This window comes from Pongo abelii, chromosome 19 (assembly GCF_028885655.2).
Source record: "Pongo abelii isolate AG06213 chromosome 19, NHGRI_mPonAbe1-v2.0_pri, whole genome shotgun sequence".
Lineage (NCBI taxonomy): Eukaryota > Metazoa > Chordata > Mammalia > Primates > Hominidae > Pongo > Pongo abelii.
In genome coordinates, this window is record NC_072004.2 from 65,602,252 (window position 1) to 65,619,849 (window position 17,598).

General features: G+C 47.4%; 1 protein-coding gene across 4 annotated transcripts in view; it reads right to left on the reverse strand.

The window, feature by feature from the left end:
• Window positions 1–17,392, reverse strand: part of ACSF2 (acyl-CoA synthetase family member 2) — a 48,718-nt gene extending 31,326 nt beyond the window's left edge. The window contains exons 1-2 of one of the 4 annotated variants that reach the window (XM_054546226.2): window positions 17,154–17,392; window positions 16,564–16,638 (exon numbers count right to left, since the gene is read on the reverse strand). In XM_054546226.2, the coding sequence (XP_054402201.1) occupies window positions 16,564–16,638; window positions 17,154–17,281 (203 nt within the window). In that variant the 5' untranslated portion in view covers window positions 17,282–17,392. 4 annotated transcript variants of the gene reach the window in all.
• Between the last annotated feature and the right edge of the window lie 206 nt (window positions 17,393–17,598).

Sequence of the window (17,598 nt, forward strand, 5' to 3'; positions counted from 1 at the left end):
TATTCTAAATCGATCTTCAGTTTGCACAAAATCTGATACTTAAGAGCTTTTTATTTGTGTTTAGAAAGAGGGCATCCCAAACTGTGTTAGCTTCAAAACCTATAAATCTGGATTCCTTCTGATTTGGTAATATCTATTAACATTCTGAATATGCATACCTTTTGAAACAGGTCTGCCATGGAGAATCTAAGGGGAGAAGCTGTTTGGCCTCCTGGCAATTCTACTTTTAGGGATCTGTTCTAAAAAACAACAACAAACAAACAAACAAAAACCTGGCCGGGCGCGGTGGCTCACGCCTGTAATCCCAGCACTTTGGGAGGCTGAGGCGGACAGATGACGAGGTCAGGAGATCGAGACCATCCTGGCCAACATGGTGAAACCCTGTCTGTACTAAAAATACAAAAATTAGCCGGGCATGGTGGTGTGCACCTATAGTCCCAGCTATTTGGGAAGCTGAGGCATGAGAATCAGTTGAACCCAGGAGGCGGAGGTTGTAGTGAGCCAAGATCCGCCACTGCACTCCAGTCTGGGAACAGAGCGAGACTCCGTCTCAAAAAAAAAAAGAAAAAAAGAAAAAAAAAAGAAAGAAAACCTAAAAAATGCCTAAAGGTATGAATAGAGACATTAATTGCTGCTTAGCAAAGAACTGGGAAAAAAAATTATTCCTATGAGTAAGAGATTAGATAACTAAATTAGAGAGCATATACAATGCAACACTATGCCATTAAAAAATGAAGACATGGTCAGACAAAATGGCTCACGACCTATAATCCCAACACTTTGGGATGCCAAGGCAGGAAAATCGCTTGAATTCAGGAGCTCAGGCCAGCCTGAGCAACATATTGAGACCCCATCTCTACAAAAAAATTAAAAATTAGCCAGGTGTGGTGGTGTGCACCTGTGGTCCCAGCTACTTGGGAGGCTAAGTCAGGAGGTTCGCTTGAGCCTAGTAGGTCAAGGCTGCAGTGAGCCATGAATGTGTCACTGCATGCCAGCCTGGGTGACCGACAAAGACCCTGTCTCTAAAACAAAACTAACTAAAAGGCCAGGCGTAGTGGCTCATGGCTGTAATCCCAGCACTTTGGGAGGCCAAGGCGGGAGGATCACTTGATTCCAGGAGTTTGAGATCAGCCTGGGCAATATGGCAGACCTTGTCTCTACAAAAAAAAAAAAAAATTGTTTTGTTTTGTTTTGTTTTTTTGGGACGGAGTTTCATTCTTGTCACCCAGGCTGGAGTGCAGTGGTACAATCTTGGCTCACTGCAACCTCTGCCTCCAGGGTTCAAGTGATTCTCCTGCCTCAGCCTCCCAAATAGCTGCGACTACAGGCATGCACCACCACGCCCGGCTAATTTTTGTAATTTTAGTAGAAATGGGGTTTCACCATGTTGGCCAGGCTGGTCTTGAACTTCTGACCTCAGGTGATCCACCCATCTGGGCCTCCCAAAGTCCTGGGATTACAGGTGTGAGCCACCGTGCCCAGCCAAAAAAAATGTTTGTAATTATCCAGGCATGCTGGTGTGTGTCTGTGTCCCAGCTACTTGGGAGGCTAAGGTGGGACAATTGCTTGAGCCCACAAGGTCGAGGCTGCTGTAAGCCATGATTGTGCCATGCACTCCAGCCTGGGAGACAGAGTAAGATCCTGTCTCAAAATAAATAAATAAATAAATAAAAATAAATAAATAAATAAATAAAGACACTATATTTAATGACATGGAAAATGTCTAATACACTGTGGGTGATAAAGCAGATTTCGGAAAAATGTGAGCTGATGTTTATTGCTGTGTCCTCATGCCAGCTCTCTTCTAAAGACTCTGCATGCCTGATCTGTGATCTTCATAACCACTGCCTGACCAAGATACATACCCATTTTACAGATGAAGGAATGAGGCGTCAAGAAATGCAGCACCTCACCCAGAGCCACAGAGCATGTAAACAGCCAACCTGGGATTCCAACCCAGGACTGCCTGGCTTCCAAGACCCCAATACAATACAACATGAATCTTTTCAGAGACCTGTGACTTAAAAAGGACCGCCAGGCCAGGCATGGTGGCTCACGCCTGTAATCTCACCACTTTGGGAAGCCAAGGTGGGCGGATCCCTTGAGCCCAGGAGTTCGAGACCAGCCTGGGCAACACGGTGAAACCCCATCCCTACAAAAAACACCAAAAAAACTTAGCTGGGTGTGGTCGTGCACACCTGTGGTCCCAGCTACTGGGGAGGCTGAGGTGGGAGGATCACCTGAGCCTGGGGAGATCGAGGCTGCAGTGAGCCGACATCGTGCCACTGCACAGCCTGGGTGTCTCATACGATTCTCACATTACTCTCAGATCATTTCTTTTTAAGGATGAAGAAGCAAGGAGTTCATTTTCTTAAGGTTCTGACCCTGATGGGTGGCAAATCTGGACCCTTTTCCAAGAGTACTGCTCTTTACTCTGCAGCCCATCCACATCCTGCCCTGGGGGCCCTGCAGGCTGACGGGGAGCCCTCTGAGTGCCTCCAGCCCATGGGGAGCCCCTCCCGGGATGGCCCCTTCAGCAGCTGCCCCCACCAGGCCTCCCACTTGGCAGTCCTTGAGCACACACTGACTTTTCCATCTCCTTGTGGTGTCTGATTCTTTTTCTTTGCTGCCTCTTCTCTCATTGTTCTGCTCTTGTGAGCCAGCTCACCTCTCCTGGCACCAACCCATAGTGGCTCTGCACCCTACCTGTGCAGCCACCTGGTCGGACCCACCTGGAAAGCCTTCTACCCCAGCATTAGCCCTGCCCAGCCCAGCCTTGCCTACCAGCAGGAACTGGACAGAAAACATGAGCCAGCTGGTTCAGGGCAATGCAGGTGAAATAGCTGTGGCATTCTGTGACACTCAGGGCTGGCAACTAAAGTTGGGGGCTAGAGGTCACTGGGCACAAAGGATTGCACGGTTCTGACACGGTCATATAGAGACCACAGGCAGAGCTGGGCTCTGAGGGAGCCACACTTGGCAGGGAGGATTGCAAATGCCTGGGCAAACAGGTCTGCCATGGAGAACATAAGAGGAGAAGCTGTTTGTTTTGCCTCCTGTTACATATTACCTGCTGGGTAGAGGTTCTTGGAACCTGGGCCAGAGGTTTACAGGTGGACCCTGCCCCTGTCGGGGGGTAGAAATGCCTCAGGCCCTGGATAAGGCCTCTGCAGAAGCCACTGCGGAGGGAGGTTGAAGGACTCAGAACCTTGATTTGTGAGGGGCCCAGAGACTGCAGGAACAGTCCCCATGCTGAGGCCACCCCCTGCTTCCCGGGGAGGGTGCCATACTAGCTAGCCACCAGTGAGGCTTTCAAAATGAAATTGAAAGCAATATCCTGTTTTGTTCCAAGCCATGGACTGGCCTCTGCTCCTTACCCCCAATGCGAGGCCAGTCCCTAGGTCCACAGAGAAACATACATCATCAACAAGGCTAAAAGACAAGCAATGGCCTGGATTTATAAATTTCATTTTATATATAAGAGACAAAGGATTAATATTTAGCCTGTGTTTTAAAAAACACAAATCAATAAGGACAAATGATCTCACACAATAAATGGGCAATGAATAGGAACAGAACAGACACAGAAGACATTACCAATAAACATTTTAAAAGATGCCCAACCTCACTGGTAATCAGGGAAGTATAAATTAAAACCACAACAAGATACTCTTTCACCCCCACCAGAGCGGCAAACTCTTTTTTTTTTTTTTTTAGCAATAGTGTCTATGTTGCCCAGGCTGGCCTCGAACTCCTGGCCTCAAGTGATCCTTCCACCTCAGCTTCCAAAGTAGTTAGGACTACAGGGTCGTGCCACTGAGCCCAGCAGCAAACACTTTAAAGTCCAGCAATGCTAAATATTTGCAAGGTTGTGGGAAAATAGCAAAACTTGGTTGCTGCTAGTGGTCACAGTAGCAGTCTCGCCAGGGCAATACCTAAAAAAGAACTCTTCAGCACAGCAATTTCACTGCTAGAGATATAGTAATAGGATGGACTGCTATACAGCAGGTAAAACCAATAACTTAGATCTACAGGTCTCAACTTATGTCAATCTGAGATGAATAGATCTGTAAAACACATATTACTGTATGAAAGAAGAAGAGAACTATGATACTATTTTTGCTGAAATTATAAAAGCATACTAATGCTGGACACGGTGGCTCATGCCTGTGATCCCAGCACTTTGGGAGGTCAAAGTGGGAGGCCTGCTTGTGCTCAGGAGTTTGAGACCAGCCTGGGCAACATAGCAAGACCATCTCTTAAAAAAAAAAAAAAATAGCTGTGTGGTAGCATGCACCTGTAGTTCCAGCTGCTCGGGAGGTTGAGATGGGAGGATCACCTAAGCCCAGGAGGTTGAGGCTGCAGTGAGCCATGATGGCGTCATTGCACTCCAGCAGCCTGGGAGACAGCAAGACCCTGTTTCTTGAAAAAAAAAAAAAAAAGCATAAAATATGTATTGTTTATTGATACACAAAAAAATCCAAGACTAAGAGCACTTATTACTCACATAACATGATTCTAAGTACTTTCCATGTTTAAACAAATATAAACTTTAAAAACAGATCAAATGATACAAGATATAGTCAGCCCTCTGCATCCACAGTTTCTGCATCTGTGGATTCAATCAACCTTAGATTGAAAAATACTGGGGCTGGGCATGGTGACTCAGGCCTGTAATCCTAGCACTTTGGGAGGCAGAGACAGGTGGATCACCTGAGATCAGGAGTTTGAGACCAGTCTGGCCAATATGGTGAAACTCCGTATCTACTAAAAATACAAAAATTAGCCAGGTGTGGTGGCAGACGCCTGTAATCCCAGCTACTCATGAGGCTGAGGCAGGAGTATCTCTTGAACCTGGGAAGCAGAGGTTGCAGTGAGCCTAGACCGCGCTGTTGTACTCCAGCCTGGGTGACAGAGCGAGACTCCATCTCCGAAAAAAAAAAAAAAGAAAAGAAAAAAGAAAAATATTTGGAAAAAAAAATTCCACAAAGTTCCGAAAAGCAAACTGCCACTGAGCCCAGCAGCAGACACTTTAAACTCCAGCAATACTAAATATTTGCAAGGATGTGGGAAAACAGCAAAACTTGGTTGCTGCTGGTGGTCACAGTAGCACAGTCTCACCAGAGCAATATGTAAAAAAGCTGAAAATGTCAACTCTTCAGCACAGCAATTTCACTGCTAGAGATATAGTCATAGGATGGACTGCTATACAGCAGGCAAAACTAATAACTTAGATCTTGAACTTGCTGCTCACTAAGTACTATGTTGAATCCACACAAATGAAGTGATGTGTAGATACTGTATTAGGTATTGTAAGTAGTCTAGAGATTATCTAAAGTACGTGGGAGGATGCACATAGGTTATATGACACCATTTTATATCACAGGCTTGAGCATCCAAGGATTTTGGTATACAAGGGAGGTCCTGGAACCAACCCCCCATAGATACTGGGGGACAACTGTACTATTTATGGATTCAGAGACATGCTAAAAGTATAAAATGTGCTTCAGCACAACATATATTAAATTTATGATGGGGGCTCTCTGGTGGGGGCCGGCTGCAGGAGGGACAGAAAAGGGACTTCAACTTGATCTGTAGTGTTTTCTTTCATTTATAATTTTCTGAAAACAAGAAAGGTTAAATTTTTATTCTCTGTTAGACACACAGGTGTTTGTTTTTTTTCCATGTAACTGTGTTTCAAATTTTTTTTCACATGAAAGTTTTAAGAGGGAAAATACAAGGGGCTTGATGATCTCCTACGAAGGGTGTCTACAACATCCAAAAGATGAAGCAACTTCTGGCATGGGCAGGAGACCCACAGCACCTGTCATGTAAAGGGTCAAGGTCAAGACCAACTTTTTTTTTTTTTATTGAGACAGGGTCTCGCTCTGTTGTCCAGGCTGGAGTGCAATGGCCTGATCATGGCCCACTGCAGCCTGAAACTTCTAGGCCCAAGGGATCCTCCTGTCTCAACCTCCTAGTAGCTAGAACTACAGGCAGGAGCCACACGCTCAAGCTGGGATTTATTTATTTATTTATTTATTTATTTATTTATTTATTTATTTAGTAGAGACAGGGTCTTGCTGTGTTGCCCAGGCTGGTCTCAAACTCCTGGCCTCAAGCAACCCTGGCGCTCCAGCCTCCTAAAGTGTAGGGATTACAGGCGTAAGCCACTGTGCCCAGCCAAGACCAACATTTTGCAATAAGCAAGAGCCCTGATCTGTCCATGAAATTCACATGCTGTACTCATAGCATGAGTCCTCAGTCCTCATTCAACATATTCACTCTTGTGTTCTAGCTCATTGGTCCAATGTATCTCCTAGCTCATGGCAGTCGAAAGGCAGGCTCTCCCTTCCCATCTCCCCTGCACACCACCCAAAGTTTCGTGATCTCATTCTTCTAGTCCATGTGCCACTCGCCAAGCCATGTGCCATGGGGCTGCATCCTCTTGGGGGGCTTCTTTGCCTAATTTGCACAGACACTAGGCTAGTGGTTGACCTTCCAGTGGTCGTTGATATGGGAGTAGAGATGGCCAATGCTTGTGCAGGAAGGACAACGCTGAACTGCTGAGTCTGAACCTGTAATAGCTGTTTTATCCTGAAATAAAGTTATAATTTTTATGTACCTGAATAAATAGGTGATATATTTATACTAGTTACAATGTGCAACTATTGTTCAAGATGAAGGTGTTGTGACAAATAAAATCCCAAAAAGATCACTACTAAATGGTCATTTTCTTAATTGATGGCCATTTTAATGCATGCTGGCCATTAAAAGCACAAAGAGCCTCAGGAAAAAAAAAAAAAAGAACTGGCTGGGCATGGTGGCTTACACCTGTAATCCCAGCACTTTGGGAGGCCGAGGCAGGTGGATCACCTGAGGTCAGGAGTTCAAGATCAGCCTAACCAACGTTGCGAAACCCTGTCTCTACTAAAAATACAAAAAATAGCCGGGCGTAGTGGCACACGCCTGTAATCCCAGCTACTCGGGAGGCTGAGGCAGGAGAATTTACTTGAAATCGGGAGGTGGAGGTTGCAGTGATCTGAGATTGCACCATTGCACTCCAGCCTGGGCAACAAGAGTGAAACTCTGTCGCAGGAAAATAATAACAACAACAGGCTGGACGCCGTGGCTCACGCCTGTAATCCCAGCACTTTGGGAGGCCAAGGCAGGTGGATCACAAGGTCAGGAGATCGAGACCATCCTGGCTAACACGGTGAAACCCCAACTCTACTAAAAATACAAAAAATTAGCTGGGTGTGGTGGCGGGCGCCTGTAGTCCCAGCTACTCGGGAGGCTGAGGCAGGAGAATGGCGTGAACCCAGTAGGCGGAGGTTGCAGTGAGCCGAGATCGCGCCACTATACTCCAGCCTGGGTGACAGAGCGAGACTCCGTCTCGAAAAATAAAAAATAACAACAACAACAACAAAAATGAACTTTGACTAAGTCTCACATTCTATATAAGCAAAAATAAAATGAATCAGACTTCAGTGTAAAATGTAAAACTTAAAAAATTTATAAAATCTCCTGGATCTAGAGCTAGGCAAAAAGTTATTAGGCTTGACACCAAAAGCATGATCCATTAAAAACAAACAAACAACAACAACAAAAAACTCACTGCGAGCTGGGTGCAGTGGCATGCACCTGTAGTCCCAGCTACTTGGGAGGCTGAGGAAGGAGAATTGCTTGAACCCAGGAGTTGGAGACCAGCCTGGGCAACATAATGAGACCCCATCTAAAAAAAAAAACTCACTAAACTAGACTTTATAAACTAGACTTAAAAACTAGATTTAATAAACTAGATTTTATAAAAATTTTTTTTAAATTGCTGTATGGGCTGGGCATAGTGGCTCACATCTGTAAAGTAATCTTAGCACTTTGGGAGGCTGAGGTGGGAAAATCACTTGAGCACAGGAGTTGGAGATCAGCCTAGGCAACACAGTGCAATCCCATCTCTATGAAAAAATTTTTAAAATTAGCTGGGCTTTGTGGCGTGTACCCATAGTCCTAGGTACTTGGAAGGCTGAGGCAGGAGGATCACTTGAGCCCGGGAGGTTGAGGCTGCACTGAGCCGTGGTTGCACCACTGTGCTCCACCCAGGATGACAGAGTGAGGCCTTTCTCAAAAAATTAAAAAAAAAAAAAAGGATTAAAAAATTTTGCTCTGCAAAAGACCCTTTTAAGAGGATGAAAAAAAGCTACAAAGTGGGGAAAAATATTTGTAAGCCACATGTCTGACAAAGGAATAATACTAGAATACATACAGAACTCTGAAACATTGAGCTGTTTAATACGTAAAACTCACTTTTGTGAGTTTTTGTCAAGGTTAATGAGCTGCTCCTCCCAAAAGCACTCCTTGGCTTCTGAGCAAAAAAAGCCAGACACAGGCTGGGCACGGTGGCTCACGCCTGTAATCCCAGCACTTTGGGAGGCCGAGGCGGGCAAATCACCTGAGGTCGGGAGTTCGAGACCAGCCTGACCAACATGGAGAAACCCCATCTCTACTAAAAATACAAAATAAGTCGGGCGTGGTGGCATGTGCCAGTAATCCCAGCTACTTGGGAGGCTGAGGCGGGAGAATCGCATGAACCCAGGAGGCGGAGGTTGCGATGAGCCAAGATTGCACCATTGCACTCCAGCCTGGGCAACAGGAGTGAAACTCTGTCTCAAAAGAAAAAAAAAAGATCTGTGCAGTTTACTGTATGTAATTATATCATAAAGCCCCATGATCTTTCTACCACTTGACATAACCTCCCTGAGGAGTATGTGACCTATGAAAAACACCGACTACAAAGAACAAACTACAAATGACTACAAAGAGCAGTAAGGACTACAGTAAAAAAAAAAAAAAAAATTTTTTTGGGGGACAGAGTTTTGCTCTTTCACCCAGGCTGGAGTGAAGTGGTGCTATCTCAGATCACTGCAACCTCCACCCACTGGGTTCAAGAGATTCTCCCACCTCAGCCTCCCGAGTAGCTGGGATTACGGGTGCATGCCACCATGCCCAGCTAATTTTGTATTTTTAGTAGAGATGGGTTTTCGTCATGTTGGCCAGGCTGGTCTCGAACTCCTGACCTCAGGTGATCCACCTGCCTCAGCCTCCCAAAGTGCTGGGATTGCAGGCATGAGCCACTGCGCCTAGCCTAGTAAAGATTTTGAACAACATACTCTATATTGGTGGAAGCTTCCATTCTCAGCATCTTGTTTTGTTATTATTATTATTTGAGACATGCTCTCACTCTGTCACCGAGGCTAGAGTGTGGTGGCACGATCATGGCTCACTGCAGCCTCGACCTCCTGGGCTCAAGCAATCCTCCTGCCTCAGCCTCCCAGGAAGCTGGAACCACAGGCACATGCCACCACACCCAACTAATTTGTAATAAGTATTATCTGTAGAGATGGGGTCTCCCTATATTGCCCAGGCTGGTCTCAAACTTCTGGGATCAAGCGATCCTCCCACATCAGCCTCCCAAAATGCTGAGTTATAGGTGTGAGCCACTGCGCCTGGCCCATTTTCAGCATCTTGAATGGAACCACTGGTATCTGTTTGTAAGTATGTACAGAAAATACATAAGAAGTGATAATTTGGGTTCAGAAAACTCTCTCAAGAAGACATAGAAGGGCCAGTGTGGTGGGTCACACCTGTAATCCCAGCACTTTGGGATTACAGGAGGGAGGATCGCTTGAGCCCAGCAGTTTGAGACCAGCTGGGGCAACAAAGTGGAAATCTGTCTCTACCAAAACAAAATACAAAAAATTTAGCCAGGCATGGTGGTGCACATCTGTAATCCCAGCTATTTGGGAGGCAGAGGTGGGCACATCACCTGAGACTGGGAGGTCAAGGCTACAGTGAGCCGTGATCATGCCACTGCACTCCAGTCCAGGCGACAGAGTAGCCTGAAATACTTGGAGTCAGGAGGCATCCATGCTGCAGGTTTTCTTTTGGAATAGCTGGACAGAGACCCCAGGAGAAGAGTGCCTAGGAGTCAGGGATGGGGGCTGAGTCAAGACACTTGTCCCTTGATAGGATTACTAAAATACATGCAAAGCTAGATATTAGTTTTCTAGGAGGAAAACCTTTGAGGTAGCCAGGTGCACATGGTGGTTTGTACCTGTAATCCCAGCTACTCAAGAGGCTGAGGAAGTAGGATTGTTTGAGTCCAGTAATCCCAGCGTTTTGGGAGGCCAAGGCGGGCGGATCACGAGGTCAGGAGTTTGAGACCAGCCTGGCCAACATAGTGAAACCCCATCTCTACTAAAAATACAAAAAATTAGCTGGGCGTGGTGGCAGGTGTCTGTAATCCCAGCTACTTGGAAGGCTGAGGCAGGAGAATTGCTGAACCCAGGAGGCAGAGATTGCAGTGAGCCCAGATCGCGCCACTGTACTCCAGCCTGGTGATAGTGCGAGACTCCATCTCAAAAAAAAAAAAGAAAGAAAAAGAAAAACATATTTAAGTGTGTGTGTGCGTGTGTGTATAAAACAAAACTTGATGCTTCTCTTTGCTCAGGGGACTACAGAATTACAGAATGTCAGGTTAGGAAGCTGCATACTCAGGGTTCATAAGAGACCAAGTGAAATTTCACACACGTATGAAGGCTGCATACTTCAAATCACAGCCTTATTGGGTTTAGGGATCAGGCTCAAACTCCAGCCTCTTAAGGAATCACAGAATGTTCTCCCAAAGGTAGAGCACATCTTGTCCAAACAGCCTATTTTACAAACAAACTAAGCTCTGCAGAGGTTGAGTAACTTGCCTAAAGCCACACTAAGTTAGGACTGGTAAGACTGGGATTTGCTTTCCTGTCAACTGACTCCCAGATGGAGGAATACATGCATGCCACTGAGGTTTATAAAGCATGATTTGTAAGCTAGAAATACAACATGTTTAGTTCTAAAGGGAGAGGCACTGGCAGAATTGTTCCTACCCTTTGTTATTAGGACACTCCCATAGCAAGGCCAACCCAGAAGATGAAATTACAGCCTGCATGTTGGCCTGTTGAATGTATGACCAGCTTTATCTTCAGCCTAAGCTCAGGCCTGTCCACCCATCTCCAGCAGCCCCACCTTTGCTTAGGTAGTTTACCCTGCTGGAACTTTCTCCCTCCTACTCCCCAGACACAGTTACTATACTGTGGGCCTTGGGGTCACTTTAAGAATGGGCCAAGCCATCATTACACAAGCATTCCTGTAAAATAGCTCACCACTAGGACAGGTTGTTCACTGACCCATGCGATGGGTTGAACATGTCCTTGGCGTCAAACTGTGTGTTAAGCATTTTCTTATGGGACCTCATTTAACCCTCACAACATATTACTTATACACAAGAAAAGTCAAGGCCAGGCGTGGTGGCTCACACCTGTAATCCCTGAACTTTGGGAGGTGGCTGAGGTAGGCAGGTAACTTGAGCTCAGGAGTTCAAGACCAGCCTGGGCAACATGGCAAAACACCATCTCTACAAAAAAATACAAAAATTAGTTGGGTGTAGTGATGCAGGCCTGCAGTCCCAGCTACTGGGGAGGCTGAGATAGGAGGATCACTCAAGAGTTTGAGGCTGTAGTGAGCTGTGATCGTGCCACTGCACTCAGCCTAGGTGACAGAGCGAGACCTTGTCTCCACAAAAAAAATAAAGAAAGAAAAAAAAAGTCAAGTTCAACGTAAGTGAAAAAACTACTCAGCTAGAAAGTGGTTCATTTGAATCCAGATCTGCCTGGCTCCAAAGTTTCATCTGTAGATGGAAGTAAAATAGAGGCTGGGATCAGCAGCTCACCCCTATAATCCCAGCACTTGAGGCCAAGGCAGGAAGATGGCTTGAGGCAGGGGTTTGAGACCAACCTGGGCAATACTTCATGACCCCATCTCTACAAAAAATTTTAAAGTGATCTGGATATGGTGGCACTTGCCTGTAGTCCTAGCTACTTGGGAGGTTGAGATGGGAGGATCGCTTGAGCCCAGAAGTCTGAGATTATAGCGAGCTATGATCTCACCAAGGTTCATAACGATTGAAGCACAAGTGAGATTTCACAGAAGTACAAAGGCTTCAAGCTGTAGACCTATCCTTTCAGGGATCAGGTTCTAACCCCAGGCTCTTTGGGAAGTCTCCCCCTCGCATTTCCACAAACCAGATTCCTCCTGCTTTGATTGACATCTTTAATGGTACTACAAACTTTCTGCCTTCAATCAGTGTGTCTACGGACTTCCCCAGTAGACTCCTTCTAGAAAAATAGCTCTGTCAATTAAAATAAACTCATTCATCTTTTTATTACCTTTACACGCTTCACAGTAGACTGCAGCAATGTACAGCATTCAAAGCAGAGGAGGGTAACTAAAACAGATGTGCACCATTCACTGATTCCAGCAGCCAAGTTCATAGTTATTTTCTACTGTTACATTTAGACTGGAGGATCCCCAGTGGAATGCATAGGGATATCGTTACCAAATCATTCATAAATCATGTTTTGGAAATTATGGGAAGAGTCTATTTCTTGTAACTATTTATGGTTACCACCCAAAACACTTCCAGGCTTAATACAAGGCGCTCGTATAAAACAGCATTTTGTAGTTTTCCATGTGTGTGTAAATTGTTGGTCACAAGAACAGAAAAATAGCTCAGCAGCTGTCTGAGCTATGTGATGTATGCAAAATGTATCAAGCCCAGAGAGACATGAGACTTCAGTCATGCTCCTTCCTTCCCAGGGACAATTGTTTAAAGGCATTTTGCTCCTAACTAGCTGCTTTACCCATTACTTTCATGTTAACAAAATTTGTGATACAAAGAACAAAGTATAATGAATCAATAGCTTATATCATTTTAATGTACATTCTTGATAAATCACTTAGGAACTGTCTCTTCTTTTCATTTATTTATTTATTTAGAGACACAGTCTCACTCTGTCACCCAGGTTGGAGTGCAGTGGCACGATCTCGGCTCACCGCAACCTTCTCCTCCCAGGTTTAAGCGATTCTCCTGCCTCAGCCTCCCGAGTAGCTGAAACTACAGGCGCCCGCCACCATGCCCAACTAATTTTGTATTTTTAGTAGAGACAGGGTTTCACCATATTGGCCAGGCTGGTCTCGAACTCCTGACCTTGTGATCCGCCCGCCTCAGCCTCCCAAAGTGCCGGGATTACAGGTGTGAGCCACTGCGCCCAGCCTTCTTTTCTTTTAAAAACCCACTTGTAACTGCTGCTCATCAGATCATATATTCAGGGCAACTTGAGTCTATGCTCCTGGTTGCAGTCTGCAAACATGGCCCAAATAAACTCTCTACTTATATTACTTTTGCCTCAGATTTTTGCCTTAGGTCCACAGTCTTACATGATCATAGCCATCCCCATGGAGGGTGGTCCACAAAGCCCACTTACCCCTCTGTCCCTACCATCAGCACTAAGTCACTGGATCCCCAGCTCTGAGCACCACACCTAATTCTGAGAGGCTTTAGCCACTGATCTCTCTGCCTTCCCAGCTCTGAGTGTTCCCAACACCCTGGATGCAGCTGCCTCATAGGCAGCCCCAGGCCAGCTTTAGGGGAGGTCTGGAGGAAGCCTGCTCAGCCCAGGTTTCTCCTTGAATTCCTTCCTTGGAGGTTTGCTGAAGTCCCAGACTAACTCATTCACCTTCCTTGGGGAAGGAGGCACGTGGACAGGGGGAAGGAGTTGGTCATGAGGAGTTCTGGAGAGCAAAGGACAGCTTTTTCTTTCCTTGTGGGGAGAAAGACTGGGCCGGGCATGGTGGCTCACGCCTGTAATCCCAGCACTTTGGGAGGCTGAGGCGGGTGGATTACTTGAGGTCAGGAGTTTGAGACTAGTCTGACCAACATGGTGAAACCCCATCTCCACTAAAAATACAAAATTAGCTGGGCAGGTGGCACACACCGGTAATCCCAGCTACTTGGGAGGCTGAGGCAGGAGAATTGCTTGAACCCAGGAGGCAGAGGTTACAGTGACCTGAAATCACACCATTGCACTCCAGCCTGGGGCAACAAGAGTGAAATTCCACCTCAAAAAAAAAAGAAAAAGAAAAAGAAAAAGACTCTGAACAGCCCTGCGTCAAATGGAGAGGAGGACGTCCAGCAGACCCAAGGACTGGACACGTAGCTGGGTGGAAGTCACCATCTTGGCAATCAGCTAGGAGAAATAATTGGGTTCCAGAAAGAGGGCACCAAGGAGGGGATCCTCTCCTACTTTCAAATCAGTCAGAATTCCCACCCAGACACCAGTCAAGGGTTTCCAGGGAACAGCCCTGCCTCAAAGGAAAGGCTGAAAACAAGAGCAAGCTTTTTTTATTCATCAGCCCAACAACACAGCAAGAAGGTAGTAAGTAATGAACTAACCAGCTCAGAGGTTAGATAACATGCCCGAGGTCATACAACCAACAGGGAGAGGAGCCAGGGCTGTCATCCAGGATAGTCTAACTTCAAAGCCCTTGCTCTTTTCTCTCAGGCAAAACCAGGGTCTGATAAGTAATAGGCCTGGGTGTTGGGCAACAGGAAAGCAGGCTGTGTGTGAGCAGATCGGAGAAAACAGAGGACAAAAGTCCAGGCGCATTCCTCACCATGGCACTTGCAACACCGAATAGTGCTCACCTTGATTTATTTCTCCTCCTACGAGGCTGCAAATTCCTGGCAGGGTGAGGACTGAGTTCTGTGGCCTCTATATCCACAGCATGCGCTAGCATGACACGGAATCTGTTCTCAGGAATGTCTGCTGATGGTTTCAGCCCTGAGGCTTCTTTTCTCATTTTTATTTTTATTTTTTTGAGATGAGGTCTTTCTCTGTCACCCAGACTGGAGTGTAGTGGTGCAATCTCAGCTCAGTGCAACCTCCGCTTCCCAGGTTCAAGCAATTCTCCTGCCTCAGCCTCCCAAGTAGCTGGGATTACAGGCATGCGCCACCACGCCAGGCTAATTTTGTATTTTTAGTAGAGATGGGGTTTCTCCATGTCGGCCAGGCTGGTCTAACTCCTGACCTCAAGTGATCCGCCCACCTCAGCCTCCCAAAGTGCTGGGATTACAGGCATAAGCCACCATGCTTGGCCTTTATTTTTATTTGTATTTATTTATTTTTGACATGGAGTCTCGCTGTGTCACCCAGGCTGGAGTGCAGTGGTGCAGTCTTGGCTCACTACAACCACCGCCTCCCAGGTTGGAGCAATTCTCCTGCCTCAGACACCCTAGTAGCTGGTATTACAGGCACATGCCACCACGCCCGGCTGATTTTTGTATTTTTAGTAGAAACGGGGTTTCACCATGTTGGCCAAACCGGTCTCCTGACTTCAAGTGATCTGCCTGCCTGGGCCTCCCAAAGTGCTGGGATTACAGGCATGAGCCACCCACCCAGCCTTTATTTTTATTTTTTGAGTCTAGGTATTGCTCTGCTGCTCAGGCTAGAGTGCAGTGGCATGATCATGGCTCAATGCAGCCTTGAACTCCTGGGCTCAAGTGATCCTACCACCTCTGCTTTCCAAAGTGCTGAGATTACAGGCATAAACCACCATGCCTGGCCTGAGCCCTGAGGCTTCTGAAGGGGAAAGTAGGAGAGAAATCAGGTAAAACCACCACAGTCAGACAATAAGGGTGCAAGCACAGGGGAGTGGAAGGGACAGAAAGGAAGTAGGCCAAACACTCAGAAAATCATCTATCTGGATAAATGAGTCTCCTCCTGACACAGCAATAAGAATTTCTCTGAAGCTTGGTGTTCTCAGAGGTCCCGGGGCTGTAGCAGGTAAGTGACCTGTTTTGTTTATAGATAAAAAAAGTCAAAGGTCAGAAATGTTACCATGTGGCCTGATTTATTATTTATTTATTGGTTTGTTTGTTTGTTTTGTATTGGGCAGCCTCCTGAGCCAGAGTAGGCTGAGAGACTCCCCTGTAGCCTGATTTAGTGTGATAAAATATGTACACTTTGGGGAGTAACTTTCCTTAGAGTCCTCCCAGTCTGAGGGGGCACCCATGAGTCCAGAGGAGAGGCTTAAGAGACTAGCGGGTCAGGAGAGGGCTGAACTTGTCTAGGGAGACCCTGGGAAGTAGTGAGTGACTTCCCAGAGTCACTGGGAAGAGGACCCCACTATCCTCATCTCAATCCCATCTACTGACCAGCCTTGATCCACTTAGTTTTCTCAGCAAATTAGGCAGAGTGATGTTAAGGCATTGCATGCTTTCTAGCATTCAGGAATCAGCAAGTTCAGAAAGTGTGATCTTGGAGTTCTAGCCAAAAAGGAGTCTGCATGTCCCTCCAACTCTTCCTGCTTAGCCTTTTTAAAAACAAAAACAAATCTAGTTCTCTGAGACCCAGCTTTGTTCTGACTTCTTCTCCCTTTTCCATGTCCAGGCCCACACCCCATCTGATGTTGTTGAAAGTGCTGTCCTGACCATAGACTTAGTATCTGGCCGAGTTGAGTGGTAGGACAGGCTCAGTGGTGCACAGGGCTCCCCAGTGGTCCTGCTGAAGCTAACAGCGCTGATAACATGAGTGGCAGCCTGCTCTCTGTGTCTCAAGCACTTTCACATTTGCCATCTCACGGGGTCCTCCCAGGGACTGGTCACACCGGGAAGGCAGCTTTACTTACTGTGCTGCTGCAGAGTCAGTGAAGCTACTGGGAACTGAAATCCTCTGTCTGCCAGCTTCCATCCCACCCCTTGCACTGAGGACAGAAGGAAATAGGCCCAGGAGTAGGCAGCAAAGAATGAAAGCCATGTTAGTGAGCAGCTGATGAGGAGACAGGAGACTGCTAAGTTTAGTGGCCTGGGTCGGGGAGACTGGGGCTGATCCCCAAGTTTGCCCATGAAGGGGTTCCAACTCAGAGGCAGTGTCCTGGGGGTACAGCCCAGGCCTTGGCCCTTGCCCCTCTCTATCGGAATATTCTCCTTAAAGCCCACACTCCTTGCCCTCTGTGCCCATAAAGGAGAAGGAATCGAGAGTCTTGGACCAGAACTCGAAGTCACTGCAGCCACCAACCAACGCCCCCCCCCAACCCAAGTACACCAGGCCAAGCCAGCTTTTCCTATTGCCTAGGTGCTGGTGGGGGGCGGGGGAGGGGCGGGTACCTTCCCCCCAGTGCACTCGTCCAGAGGTGGGGCTTCCGAAGCTCGCCGGGACCTCCAAGTTCCTCTCCCGGGGAACTGCCCCGTCCCCTCTCTTCCCGCGGGGGGCCAGTACCTGAGGAAGCGGACACCCTGCAACCTGGCTTCCTGCCAACTCCGAGAGAGGGCGGCCCGGGCCCCCAGCACCCCAGAGCTCCCGGCGCACAGCCTCCCCAGGCGCAGCATCCCGACGTAGACAGCCATGGCTCGCTTTGCCCTGCGTCCCGGCCCGAGTAAACTTTTAAAGTGAGCCGGGGCGGGGCGGGCGCAGAGCAGGCGGGGAGGCGGGGAGGGTGGCCTCTGCCTATGGGGTGCGGCGGATTCGGTCTCCGCCGGCGGGGCGGGGCGAGGCGCGGCGGCGACTTCGCGCGGGGCCACCTTCCCCTCCGACCCCGCGGCCCTCCCCCTCCCACCCTCGAAGAATAGCCCTGGTTTCCTCTGGATCCGAAGGCCCCAGCTGCGGTCCGAAACAGCTCTTCCTCGCGACCATCCTCAGGGGCCTGGATGTTAGAGGCGCAAAA